At 41.5% G+C, this 26,382-nt stretch overlaps 1 protein-coding gene across 3 annotated transcripts in view; it reads right to left on the bottom strand.

The window, feature by feature from the left end:
• The window catches only part of LOC306943451 (myosin IXb), a 40,512-nt gene extending 18,982 nt beyond the window's left edge, over positions 1 to 21,530 (bottom strand). The window contains exons 1-13 of one of the 3 annotated variants that reach the window (XM_079529807.1): positions 21,005 to 21,530; positions 19,608 to 20,409; positions 10,658 to 10,752; positions 10,043 to 10,105; positions 8,794 to 8,893; positions 7,978 to 8,078; positions 6,842 to 6,965; positions 5,938 to 6,027; positions 5,700 to 5,816; positions 4,933 to 5,067; positions 4,033 to 4,154; positions 2,284 to 2,425; positions 384 to 573 (exon numbers count right to left, since the gene is read on the bottom strand). In XM_079529807.1, the coding sequence (XP_079385933.1) occupies positions 384 to 573; positions 2,284 to 2,425; positions 4,033 to 4,154; positions 4,933 to 5,067; positions 5,700 to 5,816; positions 5,938 to 6,027; positions 6,842 to 6,965; positions 7,978 to 8,078; positions 8,794 to 8,893; positions 10,043 to 10,105; positions 10,658 to 10,752; positions 19,608 to 20,360 (2,032 nt within the window). In that variant the 5' untranslated portion in view covers positions 20,361 to 20,409; positions 21,005 to 21,530. The remainder of the gene's footprint in view (positions 1 to 383; positions 574 to 2,283; positions 2,426 to 4,032; positions 4,155 to 4,932; positions 5,068 to 5,699; positions 5,817 to 5,937; positions 6,028 to 6,841; positions 6,966 to 7,977; positions 8,079 to 8,793; positions 8,894 to 10,042; positions 10,106 to 10,657; positions 10,753 to 19,607; positions 20,410 to 21,004) is intronic. The other 2 variants (XM_079529805.1, XM_079529806.1) reach the window with 2 other exon arrangements.
• Positions 21,531 to 26,382: the final 4,852 nt, after the last annotated feature.

The raw sequence follows: 26,382 nt of genomic DNA, 5'->3' as shown, positions 1-26,382 counted from the left end.
TGGAAATGCTTTGGCAATGTCTCGGGACCCCCGCCCCGCCCCCTCCCGACCCCCAATATAAATTGACTGCTACAATAACCTTAACCCATTTTGGGCGGGAACCCCTTTTGGTGTTTTAAGCATTATGTTATAATTTAGCTATTGAAAAATAGCAGATCTACAAGCTCATAGCGCGCCACCGAGTGGCGTGCTACGAGCTTGTAGGTCTGCTATTTTTGAAAAATCGTGAAAATAGAAATTTAAAAAAAATAATTTGGCGACCCCCCGAGGGGTCGCGACCCACGGGTTGAGAACCCCTGGTCTAGAGAGCATCCAAGAACAATACAAAGCAGAATTCCAGGTAAATAGACAAGGAGGAAGAATCATGAACATGAGGCTCCTACTTGACTCTGCCCTCAGACGACCGAGCTCCTTGAAGATGGCTATGATGTGGATAGTGGCTCTGAGGATGCCCCAGCGGAATGCCGCTACCGGACTGGAGCCAACCAGCTGACGGATGAACGCCCGCTTGCTGCTTCGCAACAGCACCACCATGTCAGGACGCATGTGGTCTGTGTTCTTCTCACGGAAATCCTATAAGAGAGAAGACTTGACTTTGAGTTTGCATAACATGTTCCATGTATATGTATTGTTTTTAAATCATACATTATCCAGGGAAAGCTTGCTTAGATAATGCTCTATTTTCAAGTATACAATTTTGCCACATAGCAGACATGCTTATCCAGAGTGATTTGTTACCAGCAGATCTGAACTCACTGTTCACTTCAAGTTCTTTTGCCAGGTGAAGCCTGGCCTATTTTCGCTCGGGTTGGCTTTGAGGACCTAGTCTTGATTGGCTGCCCCGAGTCTGAACCCATACTCTGAAATGCCACCTAAGCCAATGGGAGTACCTCCTAAGCCCTGAAAGGCTGCAACGCTGAAGTGTTAACCCAGACTCTGCAACGCCTATGGCAACGGCGTGCAGTATAACTCTACAGTGGCTAATGTTATGAGCCAACTGGAGCTACAGAACAAAACAGTGATTGAACCAACAAAAGCACGTCAGAAACTAACGCAAACAGCCGCAAAAATAATAAGGGGGGGGGGGGGGGGGATGCACAACGGAGAGTGCTCGTTTCACCTGGCAGTTAATGATACACAGGTCATTCTTGTTTTTTTTCTACCCTCTATGTTCTTGTTCATGTTCATGTTCTATATGCACACAATTATTTTTATTTCACCCTTTTATTTACACCTGTGAACCTGTGATTTGACAATAAAGCTGAATGTGATTCTATGTTGACTGATCACTATTGAAAATGATGCAACGGGTGAATCAAATTTCCATTTCGCTGGATTATCGAGGGGGGTCATGTGGGCTACCTGTGATGTCATGAGTTAGGGTTAGGGTCCACACTGAGCAGTGAGCACTATAACAATAACTATATAGTTCACCATTGTAACTATGTTATAGTTGTGGTGTCAACTCTGTATTCCACTTGACTGCATTCACAGATGATTTAGCAAAGAGAATAGTGAAACACAGTAGAGCCTAGTAGTGGAGTAAAACTGGTTATCAGGTTGTGCTATGGTCATAACAAAGCAGGTTTATTAAAATTTGTTTTGAGTTTGTCTTAACTGTTCACCAATATATTGAAAGCCAAAATGTGTCAGAGCCACAGACCGGGGCTGGCCAAGTTGGGCCGATGCTACAACTGATGCTGTAAAAAAACAGGTATTTTCCCGCATAAGATATTATGCCTGTAAGCTAAATGAAGTTCTGACATGTTCACAGTCGAGTGCAGTAACTAAAAGCCTAGACAACAAGTATGTATTGAGCATAATAATATTATATGCACTGGGTGAGTCGGCTATGACACTTACAAAAGGTGTGAGATCGGCAGAATAAGCAGCATGAAGTATAGCCAGCCACCAACAGGGTAAGCGGTCAAATAGTGTCAAGTCATGCTTAAATTCAATCAATTACACATACAGTATTCACAATTGGGTGATGGAACTGGGTGATGTTGGTCACTAGGCAGCACCACTAGAGAAATTGGGGGTCAACTGCCACACATACTTTGACGTGTCTGTCTTGGGTGTTCAAAGCTGCAACCTTTCAAATTCTGTACAAGCTGTAATTGTATCATTATTATACAGTTTATAGCAGAATCTGTAGATTCTGGTTGTCGTCCAGAGAGCAAATACCAAAGCTGAAGGCTGGTACGTAACATAATTATAGCAGATTAATCTGCCACCACGTCCTTCATTAGAAATGTCTCCAGTGTTCACCAATAGCCCCACCTTGATCTGATATTTGACCTTCCCGGCAAAGTGCTGGATGACAAAGGCAGGCTCCATCTTTGTGGTTGACACAAAGAAGGGGGTGTCTTGATGCTGCTGTTTAAACCTGTCCAACAGGGTGCCATCTTCAGCCTGAGGACGGCTAAGGAAAGGAGAAAAGAGAACCACAATATCACTTTCACCATATTTTGTATAGTATACAAAGTCTTCTGTAGCTTGGATCAATAATACACTTCTAGAGTCTTAAGTATATACACTATATAGACAGTGCAACAGGTTGAGAAATGCGTCTCATACAATATAGATGCTGATTGTTGCTGTAGGCCTCCTCAGAGCTTGTTTTATAATTTTCTGACAATCACTTATTTAAATATCCTATCCTATTTCCTTTTGGAATTACAACAGAAATTGTGTTTCCACTGATTGCTCTCACTCAACAGTGTAATGAATATCATAATAGAACGCAGAGAGAGGGAGGATTATGCTACATATGGGAGGCTCAGGAGGTAGAGTGGTTGCTGGTGGTCTGGGAATTGGAAGGTTCCTGGTTCGATCACCGCTCCCCCTGGCATCATGTCCTAAGTGTCCTTGAGCAACACACTGAACAGCTAACTGCTGCAGAAGAGCAGGCGGCTGACTCAAGCATAGGTGTGTGTCTTAAAGTAACACATAGAGGGTAAAGTGCTTTTGGAACAAGCACGCAATTTGTGATAAACTGAAACCACCAGCAGCTATACTAGTTTTGTGGGAGATAGGATGTACAGACTGTATAACATGCAATGCAGTGATGCAAATAGCCTGCATCCTTAGACTCACTAAATTGAGAAAGGATGCAATCATGTCATCCTCCGGGGGTCCTGGGATGCAATAATGTACTTTACTGTCGTTGAAGTAGGACTCATAAAATGACTAAAAGACCACTGTTGGGTCCTGGGACCCATTACATTGAAAACACATTTACATCACTTAGTGGTGCATTCAATTCATTGATATGGCAATATATCGATCGAAAATCCAGACGATAGGTGAATCGATCGAGAGGCTGCTGTATCGATACAGCAATAAACGGCATGAATTATCTGGGTGACGCAGTGTTGCCAAACGTACCTCTGTTTAACGTTATCAAAGCCCCCCTTGCAAGTTGCAATGCACTCCCTTCCCAGACTGTAGTGTTTGTTAGGATGTTTAGACATTTATTTTAATTTAAATATCTCTGTGGGCCTGAAAGTGCTTCATTGCATTTGTGCATCATGGTCATTATTTTGAATAAATGTTTAATCGAGATATATCGATTCGATATATTGTTTTGTGGTCTCTGTATCGTGATACATATCTATCGTGAGATTGCAAGCAATATCCTCCACTAACATCACTGCAATGTGTAATAAATAAGTGTTTTAATATACATTTAGATCTAGGGTTTAAAACATGACATGTTCCATGCTGTCTTGACCAATCGGAACACCGAAATATCCCTCAATAATTTTGTATTGTGGCAGCGCTTGAAGGTTTTGGACCGACCAAGAGTGGCTTTTACTAGCAGCTTGGTCGCAGCTACAAAAGGTACAACACTATGCATGCAAATCATTCTATTCCATTTAAATATTCACGACTGCAGGGAAGACTGGGTGATCTACAAAGTGTCTTGTGTGGGTGTGGTCCTTCCACATGTTACATAAATGTTAAGTAAAGGAAGGGGGCAGAAGAGATTCACTGCAGCCAGTGGAGGCATCACTCAACTACACATACTTGCTCTCCTCATCCAGCAGGTGGAACAGTCCAGTTGGTGTCTTGCTGATCAGCTCAATACAGCCCAGGTTGTCAGTGTAGTTTACATTATGCCAGGCGAGGCCCTCTGCCTGGTACTCCTCCTACGATGAAGAACGCAGACAGACTCTTCATCAGAATCCAGATTCACTTAATTCATCAGCTAAAATGTATTCATCAGATAAACTGTAATGGAGGAGTTTCTCTAGCTCAGGGATTCTCAACCCGTGGGTCGCTACCCCTCGGGGGGGTCGCCAAATTATTTGGGGGGGTCCCCAAATAATTTTCACCAAAAACAAAAAAGGAAAAGAAACTTTTTTTTCCTTTTTTTTATGCAACTGAAAATGGAAATTAAGAGTTTACATATAGTACACATAGTACATGCACACACCTTCCCTAATGATTATCTGGTTTCAGTATTTATTTATGGTGTATTGTCTCTATTATTAAGGTTATTGTAGCAGTCAATTTATATCGGGGGCGGGGCGGGGGTCCCGACTCGAGACGTTGCCAAAGCATTTTCGGGGGTCCCCGGCCAAAAACGTTGAGAACCCCTGCTCTAGCTGACACTGGTGCATACATTATAGATGTCTCGAAACTCTCTCGTCCTTCGTCTTTGGCAAACAAAGAAATGGTACATTATCGCTGTGGGTTGCCAGACCTCCACCAACCCATCTATGGGGTAGCAATGACTACTTTCAGTTTATAACCCATCTCTATAATGGACAGCTACTCGTTTCATCTTCAAACTAACCTTTCAGAAAAAGATCTGAATGATTTAGCTATCCAACGTGCTGGGGCTAAATAGTTCAGAAGTGCCGAGGGCTTTCCACACTAGAGTGGAAAGTCCTTTTAATGAGATAGGTCAGAAAGTCAACTCACCTGCTCAAGTCTGAAGACATGCTGGTTAAAGTAATACTGTAGTTTATCGTTGGCATAGTTGATGCAGAACTGCTCAAAGATGTTTTCCTCAAAGTTCTCGAATCCAAAGATATCCAGGATGCCCACTGACAAACACTGGAACAAAACAGAATCAAATCCTATCACCAACCATATTAGTGACCACCAACGCTCCCGACAAATTAGACATGATCAGTTGTTGGAAAGATATGTGGGCTTAGTTGATGGGAAAAGCGGCAATGCTGGTGTATGGTAACATTTCTATTCCATACACTTTTCTACCAGTCAAATATTTGATGGGCATGTGTAAATCGTTCTCTATAATCAGGGCAGTATGTCTGAAAGATGAAGATATTCATGTCAATGTAAATGTACTTATTACGTTTTGGAAGCAAATTCCATAATAACCGTTTGTGGTTAAGGAAATTATGATTTCATTTCAATGTCTAATTGTCTCTCTCAGCACACAAAACATCACACACAGTTGGCAGGTAAAACAAATGAAAATGCCAATACTGGTACTTTGAAGCTTTAGGGTGCTAATGATTTAGGATTTGAGAAAATCCTGCAAATGATTGCAGCTTAATTTGTAAGCCAGCCAGCAATTGCGCACAGCCACTAATTTTAAAAAGTTAATTCAAGAGGCCATCTTCCTTAGAAAAGAAAACGCAAGATCTTCAAAGGTGGAAATCGCAGCAGTTGATAGTGAACTTGTGCATTCTTATGCTTTAGATTAGAATGTTACTTACAGAGACAGACTCCTCCATGTCTCGTCTATTAAGCAGGGCGTGATTAATGTGCAGGACGATCCAATCAAACAGAGCGCTGTACAAAGACTTGGCCAAGGAGTCTCGCGCTGCAGTGATCTGTGGGTAACACAACAACAAATCACATTTCAAAGTGCTATGAATATAAACTCTGGTCTGATCCAGCACTGCCCAAGAGGAGCAAATTCATTCCATCAGTGATAAGTTTCAGTTCAGGTACCTGGTTTTGTGTGTACGGCATAGCTAGCGTTTCATCAGAAGAGCTCACTCTCGTCTTGGTCAAAGCTTTCACCAGCATTTCCTTTTTGACCTACAATACAGAGACACAGTCTAAAGAATCCTACAGTAGAGAAAAATATAGTGTTGGGGAAAGCATAGTTCCATATGCTACAGTACCATTTACTTCACACATAAAAAAAGAGGTTCATCAAAAGCAAAGCTACCCTAGAGGGAAATAAACCATAGTTTGATGTACTAATTAATGTAGTTGAGAAAATGGAGTTCAATGAAGTTCCTGTAATTAATTAAAGGAACTGAGTAACTAATGACACATTGGGATTTTGAAGAACTACCAGCAACCTGCTACTGAAACCCCTGGGTTAACTACAAGCAGTGAAAGTGCTTCCCATCATTGAATAGTACACACAGTACTGTGCACAACTGCACATCATATGAATCTGTAGACCAACTAGATCAGAGGTTCCCAACCACTAGTACGTGTACCTGTGCTGGTACGTGTACCTGTGCTGGTACGTGGGACATGTCCCACTGGTGCGCGGGAAGGGAATCCCAAGTTTTCTATAACCGTGCGTCACCAGGATCAATGATATAACATTATGTGATATAATAATATAGCAGCGGGTAGGTTACTTGAGGTCAGACAACCGTCTTCCGTGTTTTGGTACGATGATGCGCGACTGTAACGCACCGCTGCCCCCCACCCCCCAGCCATGCCGGTCCGCAAACATTTTATGAACTGTCAGCCGGTCCGTGGTAATAGAAAGGTTGGGAATCCCTGAACTAGATGATACAAAATCATGCAATATGCAATAGTTTAATTATTAGTATACTTTTGATCAGTAACATAGGATGTAAGTGTGGCGATTTTCTTTTCGTGAAAGTACCTGCAGCAGGTCCGAGAGCTTGGACAGAACATCATCAGGTCCAACCGCCAGGACGTGACCATCCTCTGCGGACGTGTACGTTACATTACCGATGTACAGAATGGCAGCTAGGACAGAGAATATCCTGCAACACACACACACACACACCACACACCATTCCAAGGTCAAGGTGTACAATATTCTAATGGCTTCAACACTGCTCCTCAATTAGGGGGGAGAACTACAGTAGGGAACAATGCGCTGCATTCCCTAATACACACACCATGGCCTGAGGCAGTCAGGCTCACTGATATGCTTGCTGCATATTTCTCCTGTTTGACTTGACAAGCCCTGACCTGCTGCTGCCACCAACAGAGAGGGTAGGAAGAGCACTTCAGTGAGCAGGTACATTTTAATACAGTACATCGTTCTGCTACGTTTTGCAGGGTTGATTAAGCACAGCTCGTAGGAATTGGCACCCGTGTGCAACGTGCTCGTAAACAATGTCCGACAGATGAACCGCAAGGATTGTTTGGGGGTCATGTGCATTGTATTAGAACTGCAACAAGCGGGACATGCAAACATTCATTACATTGTTTTAACATTCTTGGACAACCAGTTAAGGAGGGTGTTTACTGCATCATGACAGTTTGGGTAGCAAGCAGCTGTCACTCACCAAACATTGAATTAAACTGACTTGCAAACATTTTAACTGTGACATAATGATGATACTCGATACTTATTTAACCACTTCAATCCCAGCATCCATATTCTGGGGGGGGAACATCAGCCAAACATGGCCAATCACAATAGCTGAACTACACCGCCTTGTGTTGCGACGCGTTGTGAGCTATGGGCTAAAAAACATTAGGTGTGTTTTGTGTGGTTGTATGTTTTAAAAACTTGAAAATATTAATTTATTAATTAATTTTCCCTCCAAAAGAGAGATTTGGTCTTAGAGTAGACGAAAGAAAGAATATAACCAACTAAGTATAGAGGTATTAAGTGGTTATAACACGTATTTACAGATATTGTTTATCTGATACAATGTATACAGTTCATGAACATTTCACACAATCTCTTGTAGCCTTGTTTCTAAAGGCAATAAGGAGGTTTCATCCAGATCAATTCCTTTTCACATCAAAACCTGTACGCACTGTTTCTTGGTGGAGGCCAGGAAGCCAACCATCTCCATAGCTTGATGGAGCTTCTTGTAGGCATGTTTGAGTTTCTCCTCATTTTCCAAGTGGAAGTTCTCCTGTGAGATGAGGACATAGCAGACAAGAGTTGAAGAGGGTGGAGACATATCAGAAGTATTTTTATTGGCAAGAATGTTTGCACATACAAGGAATGTGTCTGTGAGCTTGGTGCATTTCACTGAAAGCAACAGTATAGAAACGTTTTCAAATTATTTTCAACGATTTAGTCAAATTACTATTACATTATCAGACGCAGAGATAGATTCATGGATGCAATTCATACTTTTAAAACAGATGGTAAAAGATGTTGAGATAGTATAGTTTTCAAGTCAAGCACCCATACATTGAAATGGATTTGGCTACAGACCCCCATCTGAAAAGGTTTTCAGAAGAGCCTCCAGAGAGAGAGAAGATTTGTGTTGTTAAAATCATTCAAGATTTTTCTAAATGTTTCGAAAATATCAGATCAACAAGCTCACAATGCGTAGTCAAAGTATAAAAAGGGGTTAGTGGTTAAACTGATTTTGATGCTTTATTAAAAAAAAGGTAGGATAAGTGATATTTTTTGGTTAAAACAAAACATTTTGTTAAAAGGTTAGCACTCTATTCTGATATAAATTATTTCTACAATATAGTATAGCATGTTTATTCAGTAGTAATAAACAGAAAATACGTTCAGTGATGGTACAGAAGGGTCTGTCCTGGAATGCCAGAAACCATTAGAAGGGATGATTACAGTAGATGGGGAAAATAACTTGTGAGGATCAAGTGTACCTCCTTGAGGTAGAAGTAGTCTTGTGGCTGTAGAAGCTGAAGCTCCTTGCGCTCCTCTTTGGATGCACCCGCCAGCATATAGTAGAACACATGGAAGTTGCTACATATGTCACAGAGGGGGACAAATGGTCATCAATCAGGGCTTAGATGTCAGAAATGTCATCCAATAAAATCATTGTTAAGGAATGGAAGTCTGAGGTTTTGCCTCCAGCACATGTATGGTTCACTCAGCTTGGTACTGTGGCTGCTTTGGAGAGGTTATCCTTTAAATGAATAATCATTTGGATAAATATGATTCGAAGTGGAACGTGTTCCTCAGTCATGTTGCAGGTCCTTGATGTGATCCATGGTCAGGCAATGCCCTTTTGATTGTTTACTGTATTAGTATACATATGATACGGTTGATGATGCTGCGTGTTTGGTCGTGTAAACTAATTTAAACTTTTATTATTATTAATTTGATTTATTTGTATTTTTTATTTGTTTATCTTGTCTATCCTTGTTTTATATTATGTTTCTGTGTTCATGCATAATGTCCATGCACGTATTCTGTTGTGGTTCGTTTTTTCTGTTTTCTGTATTTGTAAAGAAATCCAAATAAAGTACTGATCATAAAAAGAAAAAAAGAAATGTCATCCAATAATCTTACTGAGATGAGGAGATCATGTGATCAACTTATATTTCTGGATAGCGTGATAATCGTGATATGAAATATGACTGTGGAACCACTGCTTTCCATGCAGGACGAGCTCATTATACTAGTTCAAGTTCATAAGAGTGAAGGAAGCATGAACATAATTAATTGCCACAGTGAGTGCTTTGATTCTGGAAAGTTTATGTAATTATTATTTTTTCTTTTTTTAAGTGGTGCAACCACTTCCTTAAGTGACTATGTGGGTGGGTGGCTGGCTGGGTGGGTGCGTCTGAGCACGAAAACAGCATGGTTGTTTTTCACCACCTGTGCGCAACCTAACACATACACAAACACACGCACATATTAACTGGTGATTTCGGGTGTGCCAGTACAGTACAGTGACAGTACAGTACAGGGTACAGTAGAGGGACCCCCACACGGTAACTGTCATTTCTCTACCGTTTCGGGTGCGTTCCTGTGGGTCTGGAACTTCCCCAAATTCCTGGGGGTCTGGAAGTTCCGGGGACCCCCACACGGAGTTGCACCACTTACTTCACACAGGTGTGATTTTTTAATCAGCAGATAGGTTTATGGGTTAGTTGTCCTTGTTCATACCTCTTATTCTGAATTCTGCAGACCAGGCGACACTTTTCCAGCAGATACTTCTCAATCACTGCCCTGTGAAAGAACACAAACAGGAGGAAGACAAGATAAACAATGTCAATAATTGATAAAACCCTCATCTGTTTTTTGGTAAAGCAGTGAATGTAAATAGGTTTTCAATGTAATGAGTCCCGGGATGCAGGGTCTTTTAGATGAGTCCCACTTCAACAACGTTAGGAGTCATATTTTGCCATTTTTACAAATTGCAGCATTTAACTCCCATTTCATTTTATATGGTTATATTGGTTATATTCATGTAGAAAACAGAAGAAGAAATGATTATTATAACTAAAGCTAGCAAAATAAACTAGGATAAAAAAAACAGTACAGTAGTGCATCCCGTGGATGCAGAGGTCGTTGTTTCATTGCGTCCCTTAACTATAAACTAACGTAACTAACGTTTTGGGATGCAAAATGCACCCTATTTTAATCTCTGGTAAAGTGAGATTCAACAGAATCAACAAAAATACAAATGTAAATTTAGGGGGAGAGAAATTGTTGTTATTTCCAAAGGCATGCGTCTCTATGGGTTTGCTTTGGAAAGAAAAATAATAAACAGTGCCTCACCCTCTTACAACACCACTCTCAAGATAGTTGATTTGGATGAACTTCCCAAAGCGGCTTGAGTTGTCGTTCTTTGCAGTCCTGGCATTGCCAAAGGCCTGTTTATAACATAAGGAACATTATTTCACAGCAGAATAAGCAGTCACATTTTCAAGCAGGTTCCTTAAATTCCTGGCAGACTGAACTAAACATCGTAAAATATCTGCTTCAGAGATGGATTAAATAAACTATTTCTAGTGGTGGATGGTTATGGGCTTTGCATGCCGAGAAATCTAAGACGGGTGACATGTGCTGTGAGGATCAGTTAGTCAAACTGTGAACCAATTTGCATTTGCAAAGTTACATTCATATGATATGGATGATGCTGCCATAACCAGCCATAATCATGGCCAGGTGTTGGAACAGGACAGCCTTGTACACTGTAGACACGTATCACTGCTTCTTGGTCGCAAAAGCACTTGGTTTGAACCTAAAACTGGCTGTTTTAACATGTGATTTATTAGCACACTTATTATCTCTGCCAGGCCAAAGGTATTCTGTGTCACTGTTGCCTGCCTGCCTGCTGCTAATATCGCAAACTAGTGAAACTACTACAGTGTACACCTATCAATTGATCTCTAGCAATTATTTAAATGTTACTTTACTGAGTCTGAAACTTTATAGCATGACCAGCTGTTCTCACAGTTGTTTTACAACAACAATAGTAATCAAATGTAAAAAAATATATATATATGTTTCATTATCACTAATGATGATGAATAACTGGCTGGAACATAAGGTGAGAAAAGCTAAGCAATGAATGACCTTCGTTTTGAATAGCGATCCATGTGGCAGGAAAACATTAATGCCACAGCATTTAAGTTTCTTCAAGCCAGAAGCCAGAGTCTCTAACAACACATTTCACACACACAAACATGCAGTACGTCCGTAATCAGTTGCATCTGGAAACATACTCACTTCTCCAAATAGAAATGATCATACTGGCAGGCAAACCTAAAGTGTACTAAAAAATGACAATCGACAAATTGTCAACTAGCAATTGCATGTAGTGGTTGCAAAGTATTTTGACTTCTTGCTTTACTTCAGACAAGAAGTAAAGCGCACCAGGTCAGATTCGAACCAAGGTCAGCTGCAAAAAATATCCATAGCCTTATTTATGTGGTATGCGCTCTTAGTCAGTGAGTCACAGAGTCAAACCAGGACAGTGGGTTTATTTGTTTCCCCATTCTGAATGACCAACCAAGCAGAGAACTCAGCCACTGTTCATGTTAACATCATTACTTAAATGGCTGTTTTTTTAATGGAAAGACATCATTCACATGCGATTGGATTTGCCACATATTTCATGTGCTCTGCCTTGTGTGATCTAAAAAGATTTTTCAACTTAGTGATGGGTTGAAATTGTGTACATTTCAGGGGAGATTTAAAAAAAGATTTTAAAAAGCATCAAATGTGAGTGCCATCTCAGGCTACAAAATTAATTGGACAAAATCGGCCCTTTTGCCGCTAAATGAGGAGATGAGATCTGCTGTTCTGCCACCCATAATCCCAGTAGTGAACAAATATCTTGGCATAGATGTGTTCCCATCTCTTCAAGCTACTGTTAAAAACAATTATGGTGACACTTTGAATAAAATTGGTCTCGATTTAGGCAGATGGTCGTCATTGCCCAACTCTCTTCAAGCTCGAGTATCAATCATAAAGATGAATGTCCTCCCTAGGGTTAATTTTGTGAGTTCTATGCTCCCACTGCCACCGCCATCACAGTATTGGACTAAGATTCATTCTGCTATATCTAAATTTGTGTGGAATGGGAAACGCCCACGTCTCAAACTTTCCTTGTTACAGCGGGCCAGAGCTGATGGTGGTCTCTCGTTGCCTAACTTCAAATTATACTATTGGGCTTTCACCCTTCGCCCCCTTTTAAGATATTTCGACTCAACTATAAAGGTCTGTTGGCGAGAGCTTGAGGAGAGTTTGGTTCATCCTATTGAATTGAGAGATCTGATCTACTCAAATATATCGAATAATCAATGCAAAGTTCGCTTTGGACCAATCGTTTCTCAGTTAGTAACAGTGTGGAGAGCGGCTGAAAGATTGGGCAAGATTGATTTGAAATGGAATTTGTTTTCCCCAGTGTTCAACAATGATGGTTTGCTTTTGGATGAACGTCCTATTCGTTTTCCCAGATGGAGTTCCAAGGGGATTCATACTTTGGGTGATTTATTTGATGACAATGGTTTACGTTCTTTTCAGAATTTATGTGATATTTTTAACTTGCCTGGTAGCTCTTTTTTTCTATTTACAAATTAGATTTATGGGGTTCCATGGCAGACGCACCCTTTGCATAGACTTATCTGTGACGTTAGATCAAGAGGTTTTGTTTCCATATTGTATGCTTCTTTATTAGAATCTAGTTATGGGACCTTGCCTGTTGACACTGTATGGAGGAATGACATACCAAATCTAGATCCAGATTGGAGCTGGGATACAGTATGGACTGTGGTCTAATGTTATGCTGTCTTCTAGGAATCCTGATCATCAACAAATTCATCTAAATTTTGTTCATCGGACGTATTTGACCCCCGTAGATTGTGTGCTATGAGGATTTTAAATAATCCCAAATTTCTGCACTTCGAACACCATAGGTACATTCTTTCATATGGTTTGGGAGTGTCCGAGTGTTCTCACGTTTTGGAATTTGGTTGCTGCTAATCTTTCGATTATTTTACAAATTAACATTACACCCTCCCCATCTCTATTCATATTAAACGATGTATCCCATTCAATAATACCCGTATCCGTGTCTTCTTTGCTGGCGTAACGGCCGCAAAGAAGATGGTTGCTTCACACTGGAAACCGCCCCATACACTGACGTTTCGCCAATGGTCTTTGACCTTTCTTGATATCATTTATCTGGAAATGTCAACCGCAAGATTACACAGAGCGAAGGAGGAAAACATTAATATTTGGTCTGGTATTGCAGATTTGGTCAAGGACATGATTTAGTCTTATTATTATTATTATTAATGTATTTTCTCCCATTGCGTCTTGACGCAGGTGTACATTTTGTGGCATCTTTGGTCCCGGGGGGAGGGGTGGGTGGGATTGTTTGTTTTTGTGTTCCTTTCTTTTGCTGTTGTACGTGTTACTTGTTTTGTTTTCTTTATTCATTCTTGGTGTTAACATGTTTTATTGTGCTATTTTGTCTGTTATCAAAAAGATTTGATAACAAAAACAAAAAAAAAGCATCAAATGTGATGCATTTCCAATTCCAAACTTCCCATGTGGTGTTTTCTGGCTTTTCCGAACAAAGGTTATACCAAATCATGCTAGGTAGCTATTGTCTAGTGAGAGACAGGCAAGTAAGGAGAGCTGAATGCAGCAGATTTAAGCAAAGCACAAGGATGTGTTTATGGACAGATATGTTCATGTTGTGTGAATAGTAAACAAAAGATGGTTGCTTCCCAGTCTCTAAAAACAGGAAGAAAAGGAGGGGAAAACCCTAATAACCCACTTGCTTATTTGGGCAACCAAAAAGCATATTATGAAAAAAAAGAGTAAAATACACTAATGATTGCTCCAGGCAATCATTACTGTCAATATCTATTGGATAACCCACAATGGAGTGAGTGCTTAGTAGTTTTATGCCTGTAAAACGGAATCGTATCATTTGGATGATTACACACTACACAGTGAGATAGGCATTGGCAATGAAATCAAGCCACTGAAGCCAGGAGATATATTTAACAGGTATGCACATTCTTGTTCCACTGGCCATGTACTGAAATTGTTGGAATTCATTGTCAATACGGGAAATCAACACCAGCCGCTGAGAGAGAAAGGTGAGACCCAGACATTCCCCTAACAACATGCAGTGTTGTGCACTAGTCATAGTTTGAGTTGTAAACAATGGCAACCTGACAACAAAACACTCCACCCACAATCCATTTTTTGAGCAGGGCGGAGCATATTGTAGGATTCACTCCTTGGGGTGGAGGGGGCAGGGGGATTTGAAGACATTCCTGCTGAGAGAAATGTACATCTTCCCAAAATAAGCCCACGTCAGCAGCATCTGTTTTCTACCATTCCATGCAGTGTGGGCTGTGCTCTCGGGGTCCTGTCCTAACAGGCCAAGACTATGCATACGCATGTTACACAGTCAAGAGAACCCGTCAGCATGCTGATCCTATCACTGTCTGGCAGGTATTGGAATGTTCCTCCCACTGGGCCACTGTCGTAAGCAAGCCTGGTTTCCATTTTCCACCATGTGCATCAGAAATTGTGAGAAGTGAAGCAGAATGGGGCACAGTGAGGATAACGGGGGAGGAAGGAGAAGGACATACTGCTGCGACATACTAGCGTCATGTCCAGGGGGTGTACTTGTACATCAAGCTGCCTCACGCTACAGAAACAGGAGATAGGCTCCTGCCCTATGGGCCTCATGGCTCGGCAAGGCTACTTAAGGAGAAGGACTAGAGAAAGAGAGGTGATGGGGAAATAGTCAGAAAGGGGGAACAGAAAGTGTCAGTTTGTGAGAGGGACACAGGAGGCAAAGCAGAAGTAGAGAGAACAAGATGGAGAGGGCGGTAGTTAGAGGCAAAGAGAGACGAACATGAGAAAAAAATAGAAAGAAAGACAGATTGTAGAAAGGACTTGATTTGCAGGTGATTCTGTAGGATTGCCAAGTGACTGTACTGAACCTGTTCTGACATGTTGCCGTTTCTCTGCTATCTACTGTTTCTCTACTCTTGTGTGGAGGTGGTGGTGGTTCCCTCCTAGCCAACGCCCTGCTGCCACATTCCCGCCTGTGGAGCTCCCCGTTTAGCTTCCCCCTGCCTAACTCATCCCCCAGCCTAACTCGTCCCCTCGTACAGGAACCAGCCAACCAGAGCCCATAGCCACCGGACTAAGATGACGCCCAGCTATTGTTTTCTTTTCCTGGTTTTTCACAATGACAGCATAAACAAGACACTTGCTGCAGTGATTGCCACATGTCTTAAATTAGTGTACTGATTCATTACACAGTGCTCTGAGTTTAGACATGTGGCAACGGTCACATGTCTAATGTCTTGGACTCAAATGGTTCCAGTTAGGATTTTCCAGTGGCCATTTTTCAGTGCATGTAATTTCACATCATGCATCATTCACACATTTGTTATTTCTTTCATTCCCATTACTAGTCGCATTACAAAACTTGTTCTGTGACTGCTTAAACTCTGTTATACAAATTGACAAAGTTTTTTGGTTTATTTCCCATTTATTTTGGGGTTTAGATGCTTTTGTAAACCCCACAACTTTTACGATGAAGTCCGTTGCATACCATACCAAATTACAAATCCTGGGTTCCTGATGAGATATCACTTGAATTCCCAATTAAGGAAAATGCCTCACCATTGTTATTTAAGATTTTTTTTTAAAAGGATCATGTTCTGATATGACTCATGGTGAGAAATGAGGACAGCAGAAGTACAGTAAAATAGCTAAAACACACAAAAGGGGCATCAACAGATCCTTTGTCTGACAACAGTCCTTCAACCCCCATCCAATATCGACATCCTGCTGCCTCTTCAGCAGAGTTTCCATTATTGAACGGTCCTGCTGGCTACACTTGAGGCTAATTGCCGTGCCACACGGACCACTTATCTTCAATGCTCCCCATTTCCTATTCATTTAATAAATAACCCAAGACAATAAGCCCATCCATCTCCTCCAGCTATGCTAATCTTCAATCCTTTCCACGCTGACTGGGGGGAGGAGCTAAAACAAGGAGCCAGTGAGACCGGTCGGTGGTGCGATAGCTGATGGTTATTCAGACAAACCAGTCAGACTTGTTCACGCCGATAGAAAGCGTCCAAAGCACGTCTCTCTCTCTCTGAAGCAGGCGAGACCATCAGAAAGGGGCGTGTGATCAGTGGGGCCACAAAGTACTTTGTGTGTAAAAGGTTAGAAAGACAGATAGGCTGTCGGAATCCTGCTCTGTTCCATGAAATATATGTAGTGGTAGTGCTGTGTACATTTGAATACCAGCCTAATGATTTAGGCTCGCAGCAAATCTGTAGTGTTACTTTCACTCTGGTGAGTTTCTATTTTTACACCCCCAGAGTTAAGTTCACACACAGTCCGTGTTTTACTGTGTATCGTTTGGTTGATGCTAAACCATGCATACCACCTCCACACCTCACATTGTAGATAGGATATTTTGTACACAAAGTACAATGAAGTATAATACAGGGTTAAGTGGTTAATCAGTCTCATCAATTTAGGCAATTATACAAAATAAATCTATATATTTTTTTATATATATATATATATATATATATATATATATACACACACACACACACATATACAAACACACTGCTTCTCCGTTTTTCAATTAAAGTACATGAACAAGAATCAGTTATTCGTTCGAAATGTCAGTTTCGGTATATTTTCTATTCATTGCCCAGCCCTATATGTACATACCCTTTACTAGGTCTTTATCAGATCCCGTGACCTAAAAAGTGGCCCCAGCAACAACAAGGCACTATGGCAAAGGGGGTGTGTAACCAAAAACACTGTAATTTTCTCAAGAACAGAGCGTGCTGGCATTTTTCTGAGAAATGTGTTGGCCTATATTTTCGTCCATAACATTCAAACACAATGATATTTGAATCAGATTCCTGAATACAAAACGCAGAAAAGACCTTCGTGTGGTTAACCCAGTTAGTCATTGACAGTTTTAACACAAGTGATAACAAGACAGTCTGCTGACAGACTGTGTGAAACTGGAAAAAAAAAAGCAGTGTTAAGTGTCAGGACAAACACAACGCATATTACGCAGCATATTAGCGCCTTGCATTATCCAAAGTGCTTTACACTGTGCCAACTTGCTCATCAGGAGGAGCACTTTAGTGGTTACGTGTCTTGCTCAAGGACACTTCGACACCAACATAGGGTGAGGGGATCAAACCATGAACCTTCTGATTCCAATCCCAAGCGGCAGCTCTACCTCCTGAGCCACTGCACTGCAGCCCCCCCCCCCCCCCTCCCCCTCTCTCATCAATCATTCAGTATCTATTCACTACTATTGGCTGATCTTCTAGTGCTCAGCTGCCTCAGCATACTGAACAGATGCAAGGTGCATTCCGCTTCCGTACTTTGTTGCTTCGCTTGCCTGATTTATTGTCTATTCAATTTGAAAAAATAGAGACCTTCTAAAATAATTTCTTATATTATGACCATTTATTTAAAACCCCAAATACACTGGAAGTGGAAACACATGCATTGTTTGCTGTACTTGTCTCTGACTGTGCAGTCTTTATGGATTATGTAGATATAGGTTTTTTTTTGCTGATGTGTGGACAGTAACGCTGATGTGTGGGGCTGTGGGCGGTTGCCACTGCATCAGTCATGTGTTGTTCTACATAACAAACACAAACATTTGAAAAAAACAATATCATCAGAATATAAAGGGATTTCATTAATGCAGCCTACCCCACCGTTAGATATCACATTCTCCCCCATAAGCCTTGCATAGATCATACTAGCCAAGCCAGCTAGTGCCAAAACACAACATCTGTGTATTGGATGTCAGCTTTTTGATTTGAGTGACTCTGAAAACTCCTACAGCCTGAGCCTACCGTACAGTAGGCCTATAATATAATGTACATACTTAAATACTGTAATATCACATAGATGACTGGCTTTGTTCACTACACTAAATGACTACACAGAGCACAAAACAACTACGCTGTTCTTTCCATAAAACATATTGAACCGGTGAATTCTTGTGAGTTATGATCCCTTGTTGATCCCTTGTATGTTGTAAATCCACTTCAGACACAAATGGAAGATGTTGATAAAGATTTAGAATAATAAGCACTTCCTTGAGACATAAATGTAGCCCGCACATTTTGTAAAACTCACGTGTCTGACAGACACATGAACAGCAAACATTTAACCAATCTCTAAACACATGAACAGCAAAACATTTAACCAATCTCTAAACTAAGAAAGGCCCACAAATAAGAGATGTGACCTTCAATTTCTTATCATCGCGGCACAGTCACAGATATGGGACTGCTATAAACTAACTGACATGGTTGGTCACACAATGGTTCAGTGTTTTAGCATGTAGTCCCTCTCCCTTCCTGTTTTTTGTCTGTGGTTAAGACCACCCAGTCATCAAACCAAGTTTGCAGACATGACCTTTTCATTATTGTTAGCAGACACTGCTATGCACAGCCACCCATGCGCTATTTTTAAGGAAAACAATGTGTGCCATGTGGTGGCTGGAGTATACAGTATGTACAGTAAAGTCTTAGCTTTAGACCCTCTTATTTCACTAAAGACCTTACCTAAAGGCCATAGTAGACTATGTTGCAAATACGAATGCTTGCCTGTAGACAAGAAGACAACATTTCACCACCAAATATCAGCATGGCAAAATATGGCCTACAACTCTATCTATAGCACCCCACCATCGAGACTTTTAAATCTCGCCCTAAGACCCACCTGTACAGTGTGTACACCTTGGCTTTTAATTCCGTTTGAGAGTTCTGTGCTTTTCTGTGGCTTTGTTGTTGTGTGTCCTTTTCTACTGTGTGGTTTGTTGGTGTCTTTTGTTTTAGCTAGCTTTTAACTTTCTGTACAGCACTTGTGAAATGTGTATATAAATAAAGTGGATTGGATTGGATAGCATCTTTATCCAAAGTGTGTACATTCACTGACACAAACCACCAATGGCTGAGGCAACTATGCAAGGAACCGCCCTCATCGGGAGCAGTTAGGGGCTAAGTGGCTTGCTCAAAGACACTTTGACATAAAGCCAGGAGGAACCAGGGATCCAAACAAGAACTTTCCAGCTCCCAATTGGCCACTTCGGCTCCTTTGGAGCCACTGCTGTCCTAGTACAGAAAATCGTTTAACAGTGCACTTACAAGTAGCCGGTTCTGTGTCAGTAACCTACCTCTAGTACCGGGCCTGCACCCAGAATGGTCCGTTCCACCCCACTACAGTAGCGCTGTTGGCTGAGGGCAGTCAGGCAGTGGATCAGATAGCTGGAGCTTTCGGTCTTGCCTGAGCCACTCTCCCCTGTTATGACAATACACTGGCTGACATGCTTGTGTAGCATGGTATGGTAGGCAGCGTCCGCTATGGCAAATATATGAGGACTCAGTTTGCCTAGCGGTTGCTTCTCATACATCTTGACGTATTTGGGGTTGTAGTAGCCGGGCAGGCACTTGTAAGGGTTGACTGCGATGAGGATGCCACCGGCGTACGTGTAGATCTTGTGTTTGTAGAAACGCTGGCGCAAGGCTTCTACGATACTGTCATCGGTCAAGGTGGGGAGGGTGCAGAGGTCGTCGTATTCCTCCTCTCCACTGTTTTGTACCTGGGTGCCTCCATCACAGACCTGTCTCTGGAGGATGAAATAGTACCCCTGGTCCTGCGGGTGTGGTTTCTGGGCCTCTGTGGGCCACAGGAGGACTTTCTCCACGGGGCGGTCCCCATCCTCCAGCACCACTGCCTGCACTCCACTCTCCCTGAGCTCCAGCAAGCTGTAAGTCTGGCTCATATCCACACCCAGGGCGGCTCCTGCATTCTGGATGACACTGGATGCAGTGTCCCCAGTGGTGGCCTGTATGGTGCAGTCCTGGGACAGCCCGAAGTAGATCTGTAGAACATGCTGTCCATTCTGTCCCCCATCTGTAGCGCTCATCCTGACATGCACAGAAAGGCCTCAGCATACCTCATTGCCCATGTGTCCACTAGGCAACAATAAGGAGAGAGTGACTTGTATTAGAAATAATTTCAACTTTCTTAAGAAGAAAAAAAAAAGGTTGAAGTAAATCAATATTTACTTTGATATGAATTAATTAATTGATTAATTAAAATACAGACAGCCTAATCAAAGATGAAGCAGCTGATATACTTTAATTCCTTACTAGCCGCATAATGGCTGATATTCCATAGACTGCATGTATTGCATAGATTGCATGGCATTTCCATATGGAATACAGTAGACTAGATATAGGCTACATGCTATGATATCGCCAACAGTAGCCTACTTTTAAAATAAGGGCGAGTCATGAAAAGTATGTAGGCCTACTATTAAAGTGAAACAAAAAGCTACTTTACCAGAAAAGGGAAAAGAAAAGGAGGAACAAATACAAAATTAAGCTAAATAAACGTTTAACTTCTATTTTGGGTGATTGGCACTAATACATAACCAATAACCATACATACCATACCGTAGGTTGCCTTTCCGCAATTTTCCCACATTTCCCAATAATTTCCCACGAGACATCGTATGACATAACTTAACAAACAGGACAAGACAGCCAAAGTAATAACGTTACTCACCTTCCAACGTAGAGAATTCATTTCACTTCACAACATTAAAACTTTCTTCACAACAAGGAAGACTTATTGTTGTATGTAGGCTACACCTCGCTGTGTTCATGCAGTAGGATACAACTTGGAAAACAAGTTCACCTGTGCGCTGGTGCTTCCCGAAAAGGTGAGCGTGAGCAGACTGTAAGTTTATATTCCTCATGTAAAATGCGTAAAACGCAATTCGCCAGCGGATTGTCTATATCCTGTGTTACCGGTATTATATAATAAATCACAGTAAGAAGTTCCTTAATGAGATTTCCTCGGGTCCTGGTCGAATGGTTTTACTTCCTAGATTTCTCTCCACACGCTCACGCACCCGTCGACTGACGAGGTGGATAATGTGACCCTTCACTGATCACACAGATGATGAGCCCTAGAACTGCTGAGCTAACACCTTAAACGCACTTTATAATGGAGGGAGATTACTCTCTAGCGTGGAGAACAAACTCTTTCCCTTTCACAGGGCTTAAAAAAAAAATATATATATATAGTCTGTATACTTAGCGTTTTGATTTTAATTCAACGAGTGAACTATTTGACACTTTATTTGAATGAGGATCTAGTGAGCTTTGACCGACCCCTTGTGGGGTTTTGAGATATTACCACACTCCTCATTTAGGGCCTTTTTGTTGTCAGTAGCCTACTTTCTGAAACATTTTCATGACAATTAAGGACCACCATCTATGTATTTGGTAGCTGACACCATCTGAAAATAGTTTTTCCAGGGACCCCCATAAGATAAGATGTGTCTTAATTTATTATTTTATTTTTCCTCAAGATTTTTCGAAATTGTCAATCTGATTGTAGATCGGTTAAATTTAGAGCCAAAGTATAAAATAGGGTTAACTTAAACTGATTGTGAAGCTATAGGCCTTTTAACTTTCAGGGTCCTTGAAGGGTTCCAGGGGGTCCCCGACTCCCCAGACCTTATTCTCTAGTATAGTTCTTGGACAATGATTGCACTCAGAATATCAGAATGTTCAGCTACTGAACACTTTTAAAATTATGGCAATGATGACACAGCCAGCTATGTTTTATATCTACAAACCCAGGAAAATGCATTGATAACATGTGATGTAATGTAAAGTTTCATGTAACTTATAGTAGACAGGATTATCTACACTACACTACGCAATTACTTCATACAATGCAGGGCCTAAATGTAAGTCTGCAGAAACTTTTACATCTACCTATCCTAAGCTATAATAGTTTTTTTTATCACTCTCTCTACTTTCATAGAAATCAGTGTTATCACTGTTGTGAATTTAGTTGCCCATGATCCATGTGGTCCTAAGGGTATCCGTCTAACCAAGGGTGGTGAGTGATGGTTCATTTGACTCGACTGACTAGCTCAGAGAACAAGATGACACCAGGCAGTATCACACACCAGGTTCTGAAATGTATTACACACATAGAGAATGTAGTGTACATTATTGGACACAAATATGACGTGACCACAAGATATGAGACAAGGAAAAGAACAGAAATAATAGGAATAGAACATGCATCTCGTATCACTGCAAGTGATAATAAAGTCGATGGTCATGTTATTATCAAGGGTATCAGTATGTGCTTACACATATGAGTGTCAACATGTATGTACTGCATGGGTCAAGCAGATAAACGTCAGTCTCATAATCAGGCTTGAGCTCTGCAGTGTCGTTAGCTCTGCTTTCTGCATAGGTGGTGGCAGCGGTGGCCGAACGGATAGCGGAGCGGTCTTGATACCGGAAGGTCACCAGTTCGAATCAGCGGTCCGACACGTTAAAATTACAACCGCTGAAGTGCCCTTGAACAAGGCATTGAACCACTACGATGAAATGTGTTCTATGAGCAGGGCCTGGCTGGAAACAAGTTCTTGAGCTTAGCCCAGATACCCTGGGTAAATATAGTAATAATTTCATTTCATTTTGGTGCGCCTCTTTCCCTTCTTAGCTGCCTTGTGTTGGTTCCCACAGTGTCAGTGTGTTTGCCACCAGTTCCGGGGGTTTGACACAATGCCCAGCCAGCCTCATCCTAATCTCTCTGACCGTATCTGTTTTTTATGTGGTCTGCCCATGTGATACCACATGCCATTTGTAATTTTGTAGCATTCTTGTGTAGACGCCGTCCAGGACCTTTTCCTGCTGTGCTTTGAGCTTCCATGTCTCAGCCCCATACAGCAGCCCTGACTCCACTGTGATTGTCCATGTCTCAGCCCCATACAGCAGCCCTGACTCCACTGTGATTGTCCATGTCTCAGCCCCATACAGCAGCCCTGACTCCACTGTGATTGTCCATGTCTCAGCCCCATACAGCAGCCCTGACTCCACTGACACTGACAATCACAGTGGAGTCAGGGCTGCTGTGGGGCTGAGACATGGACAATCACAGTGGAGTCAGGGCTGCTGTGGGGCTGAGACATGGACAATCACAGTGGAGTCAGGGCTGCTGTGGGGCTGAGACATGGACAATCACAGTGGAGTCAGGGCTGCTGTGGGGTTGAGACATGGACAATCACAGTGACTCCACTGTGATTGTCCATGTCTCAACCCCACAGCTGTGAGGGTCCATCAGTCCATGCATGTCTCTGCCTCATACAGCAGCCATGACTCCACTGTAGCCTAGTGAGTTTATATCCCATGTTAGATTCCACACTTCCTTGTGTTCACATCCTGCTCTGTTGAAGCGGTCCAAGTAAAGAGATATTTGATAGTCCTCACATTCAAAGTTATAGGCCTATATAGGTTTTTTCCTTTAGATTTTGGACGTTTCCTATTTTGCTGATTTACAGTACAATTACTGTATTCAGTATTTGTGTTTCTGGTTTGTTGATTTATTCATCATACTCTTTCCCCAGGGAATCTTATATATTCCACATATGTGGCCTCATATCATATCAATGAACAATGAATAGCTTTTACAATTGGATCCAGGTAACCTCTGAAGGAATTATAGGCCAACATGAAAATGGTTGAAAGGTGCTGTAACTAGAGAATAAAAGAGGTATGTCATTCAAATGAGCTATACAGTCAGCAACAACAAAAAGCAACATATCATACCTAATGTTCAAACAAAGATACTGATCATAGAAACAGAGTCTGATCATTGAAAAATAACCTGGTATGCTTTTTACCCCTAAAATATCAATAATCCATATTCCTGAATAAAAAAAAGCCAATGTTGCAATTTAAGATAGTGTATTTTGTTAGATGTGTATGTACAGTTTAAAGATATGTATAAAAAAAGAAAAAGAAAATCAATAACTTTGAGTGCATAAACTCCTAATTGCCTCTTGCACACGCCTGCAGAATTCTTAGCACATCATTCCTGGGGAACACGGCCCAAGGTGAAAAATAATTGTGATCATGGAAACCTGACAACTAAGGCCATTCAGAATCAATGGTGTGTCAAGTTTTATATATCAATAATGTACACGTGAAACCTGCGCCTGTAGATGATGATGACCGAGCGCTGTGTCCGAATTTAGTGGTAAGCTATACAGTTGGGTGCCACCGATATTGTCCCTTATTATTTGACCCATTTAGGCCTGACCTCAACATTTTAAAAAATCCTTCTAAATCTTCCAGTTTTCTGAAATAAATATTTTCACGATTTTTCAAAAATAGCAGACCTACAAAGCTCGTAGCGCGCCACTCGGTGGCGCGCTATGAGCTTGAGCTATAATTTAGCAATAGCTAAATTATAACATAATGTTTAAAACACAAAGGGGTTCCCGCCCAAAATGGGTTAACTGTCCTTTTGCGCAGATCACACAAACCTCAGCAAAAAGAAAAGGACAATATCGATGGCCTCCAACTGTACAAGTGAAACCTGCGCCTGTGCATGTGGGTGTAGATGATGATGACCGAGCGCTGTGTCCGAATTTAGTGGTAAGCTATATACTGTAGACACACAGTGACAGCTTATTATACTGTGAGGAATGAAGGGATTCACTGTAAACTGTTACTCAGCACAAACCAGGCACACTTTATAACAAGTACAGAGACATGCAGGTTCTCACGTAGACAGAAGACAGGCCAACAAATTGGGGCCCATACACTCATTTATGCAAGTAAACACACACACACACACACACGCACACGCACACGCACACGCACACACACACACAGTCACAAACACACACACACACACACACACACACACACACACACACACACACACACACACACACACACACACACACACACACACACACACACACACACACACACACACACACAGTGTCTAGGATTGCAAGTTAGTTAACCAGTTCTGAACACCATGAGGAAACAAGTCGCTGACTTTATTGGGTCATCCTTGAGTATTTTAATTTATGCATGCTTCTAAAATTCTGCAAACAAATCAATTCAAATTAAACAAAGCGCGCGCACGCACACACACACACACACACACACACACACACACACACACACACACACACACACACACACACACACACACACACACACACACACACACACACACACACACACACACACACACACACACACACACACACACACACACACACACACACACACACACACACACACACACACTTTCTCAGCATAAGCTAGGGTTGAAATTATTGAACGCATGATGATGAAATGTTCATGATTTATTCTTGCTTTGGGATGCTGATGATCACCATAACACATTATTGTAAGTTAACATGGTTTATGGATATGTTTGCATAGTCGACGATGATAATGCTAATCACACATGGATGACCTCACAATAGGTATCACTCCTGTTCCTGCTGGACTGAGCCAGTTGTTTAAAGACACACTGAATCCAGTTCAGTAGGCACAGGAGTAAACAACCCCAAGTTCCACGTCATTAAGCCCCAGTTTATCAACTTGCACCTTTTCCGTACATTATTTACAAAATTACCTTTTTTATACACAATCCACCACCACCAAAAAAAGAAGTGGTGGTATTTGTCAAAGTAACAAATGATTGACAGCACGATGAGTCATGGCATAAGATTACAATAAATGATGGTCAATCTTTTCCAGAATTCGTAATTCTCAGCATTTAAGTGAATGCTTTGAACAAATGCCTTCTTCTTCTTCTCGCTGCCAAACAAAACATCAGTCACATTTTAGGAACTTGGAGCAGTGGAATATTATACAGTGTGTCTGAACATGTATGAATTTTACAACATTCCTGTTTAACTTTTACAGGTGGCCTGGCTTTTTCCTCCTCTTCCATCTTCTTCCCTTGCCGCTGACGGGGAGCAGCTGGATGTCCTGGTACGCAAGAACTCATTCTTTCATAACAGACACTGAACTTAGCCACTGTGAACAATTTCCTTTTTGGTTCAATGCTCACTAATGAGCTAAGTCCTGCATCTTCAGAAA

The sequence above is a fragment of the Electrona antarctica genome (genome assembly GCF_951216825.1).
Source record: "Electrona antarctica genome assembly, chromosome: 19".
NCBI classification, from domain to species: domain Eukaryota; kingdom Metazoa; phylum Chordata; class Actinopteri; order Myctophiformes; family Myctophidae; genus Electrona; species Electrona antarctica.
Note: the sequence above shows the minus strand (reverse complement) of the source record. Positions and strands in the feature narration are given on the sequence as shown.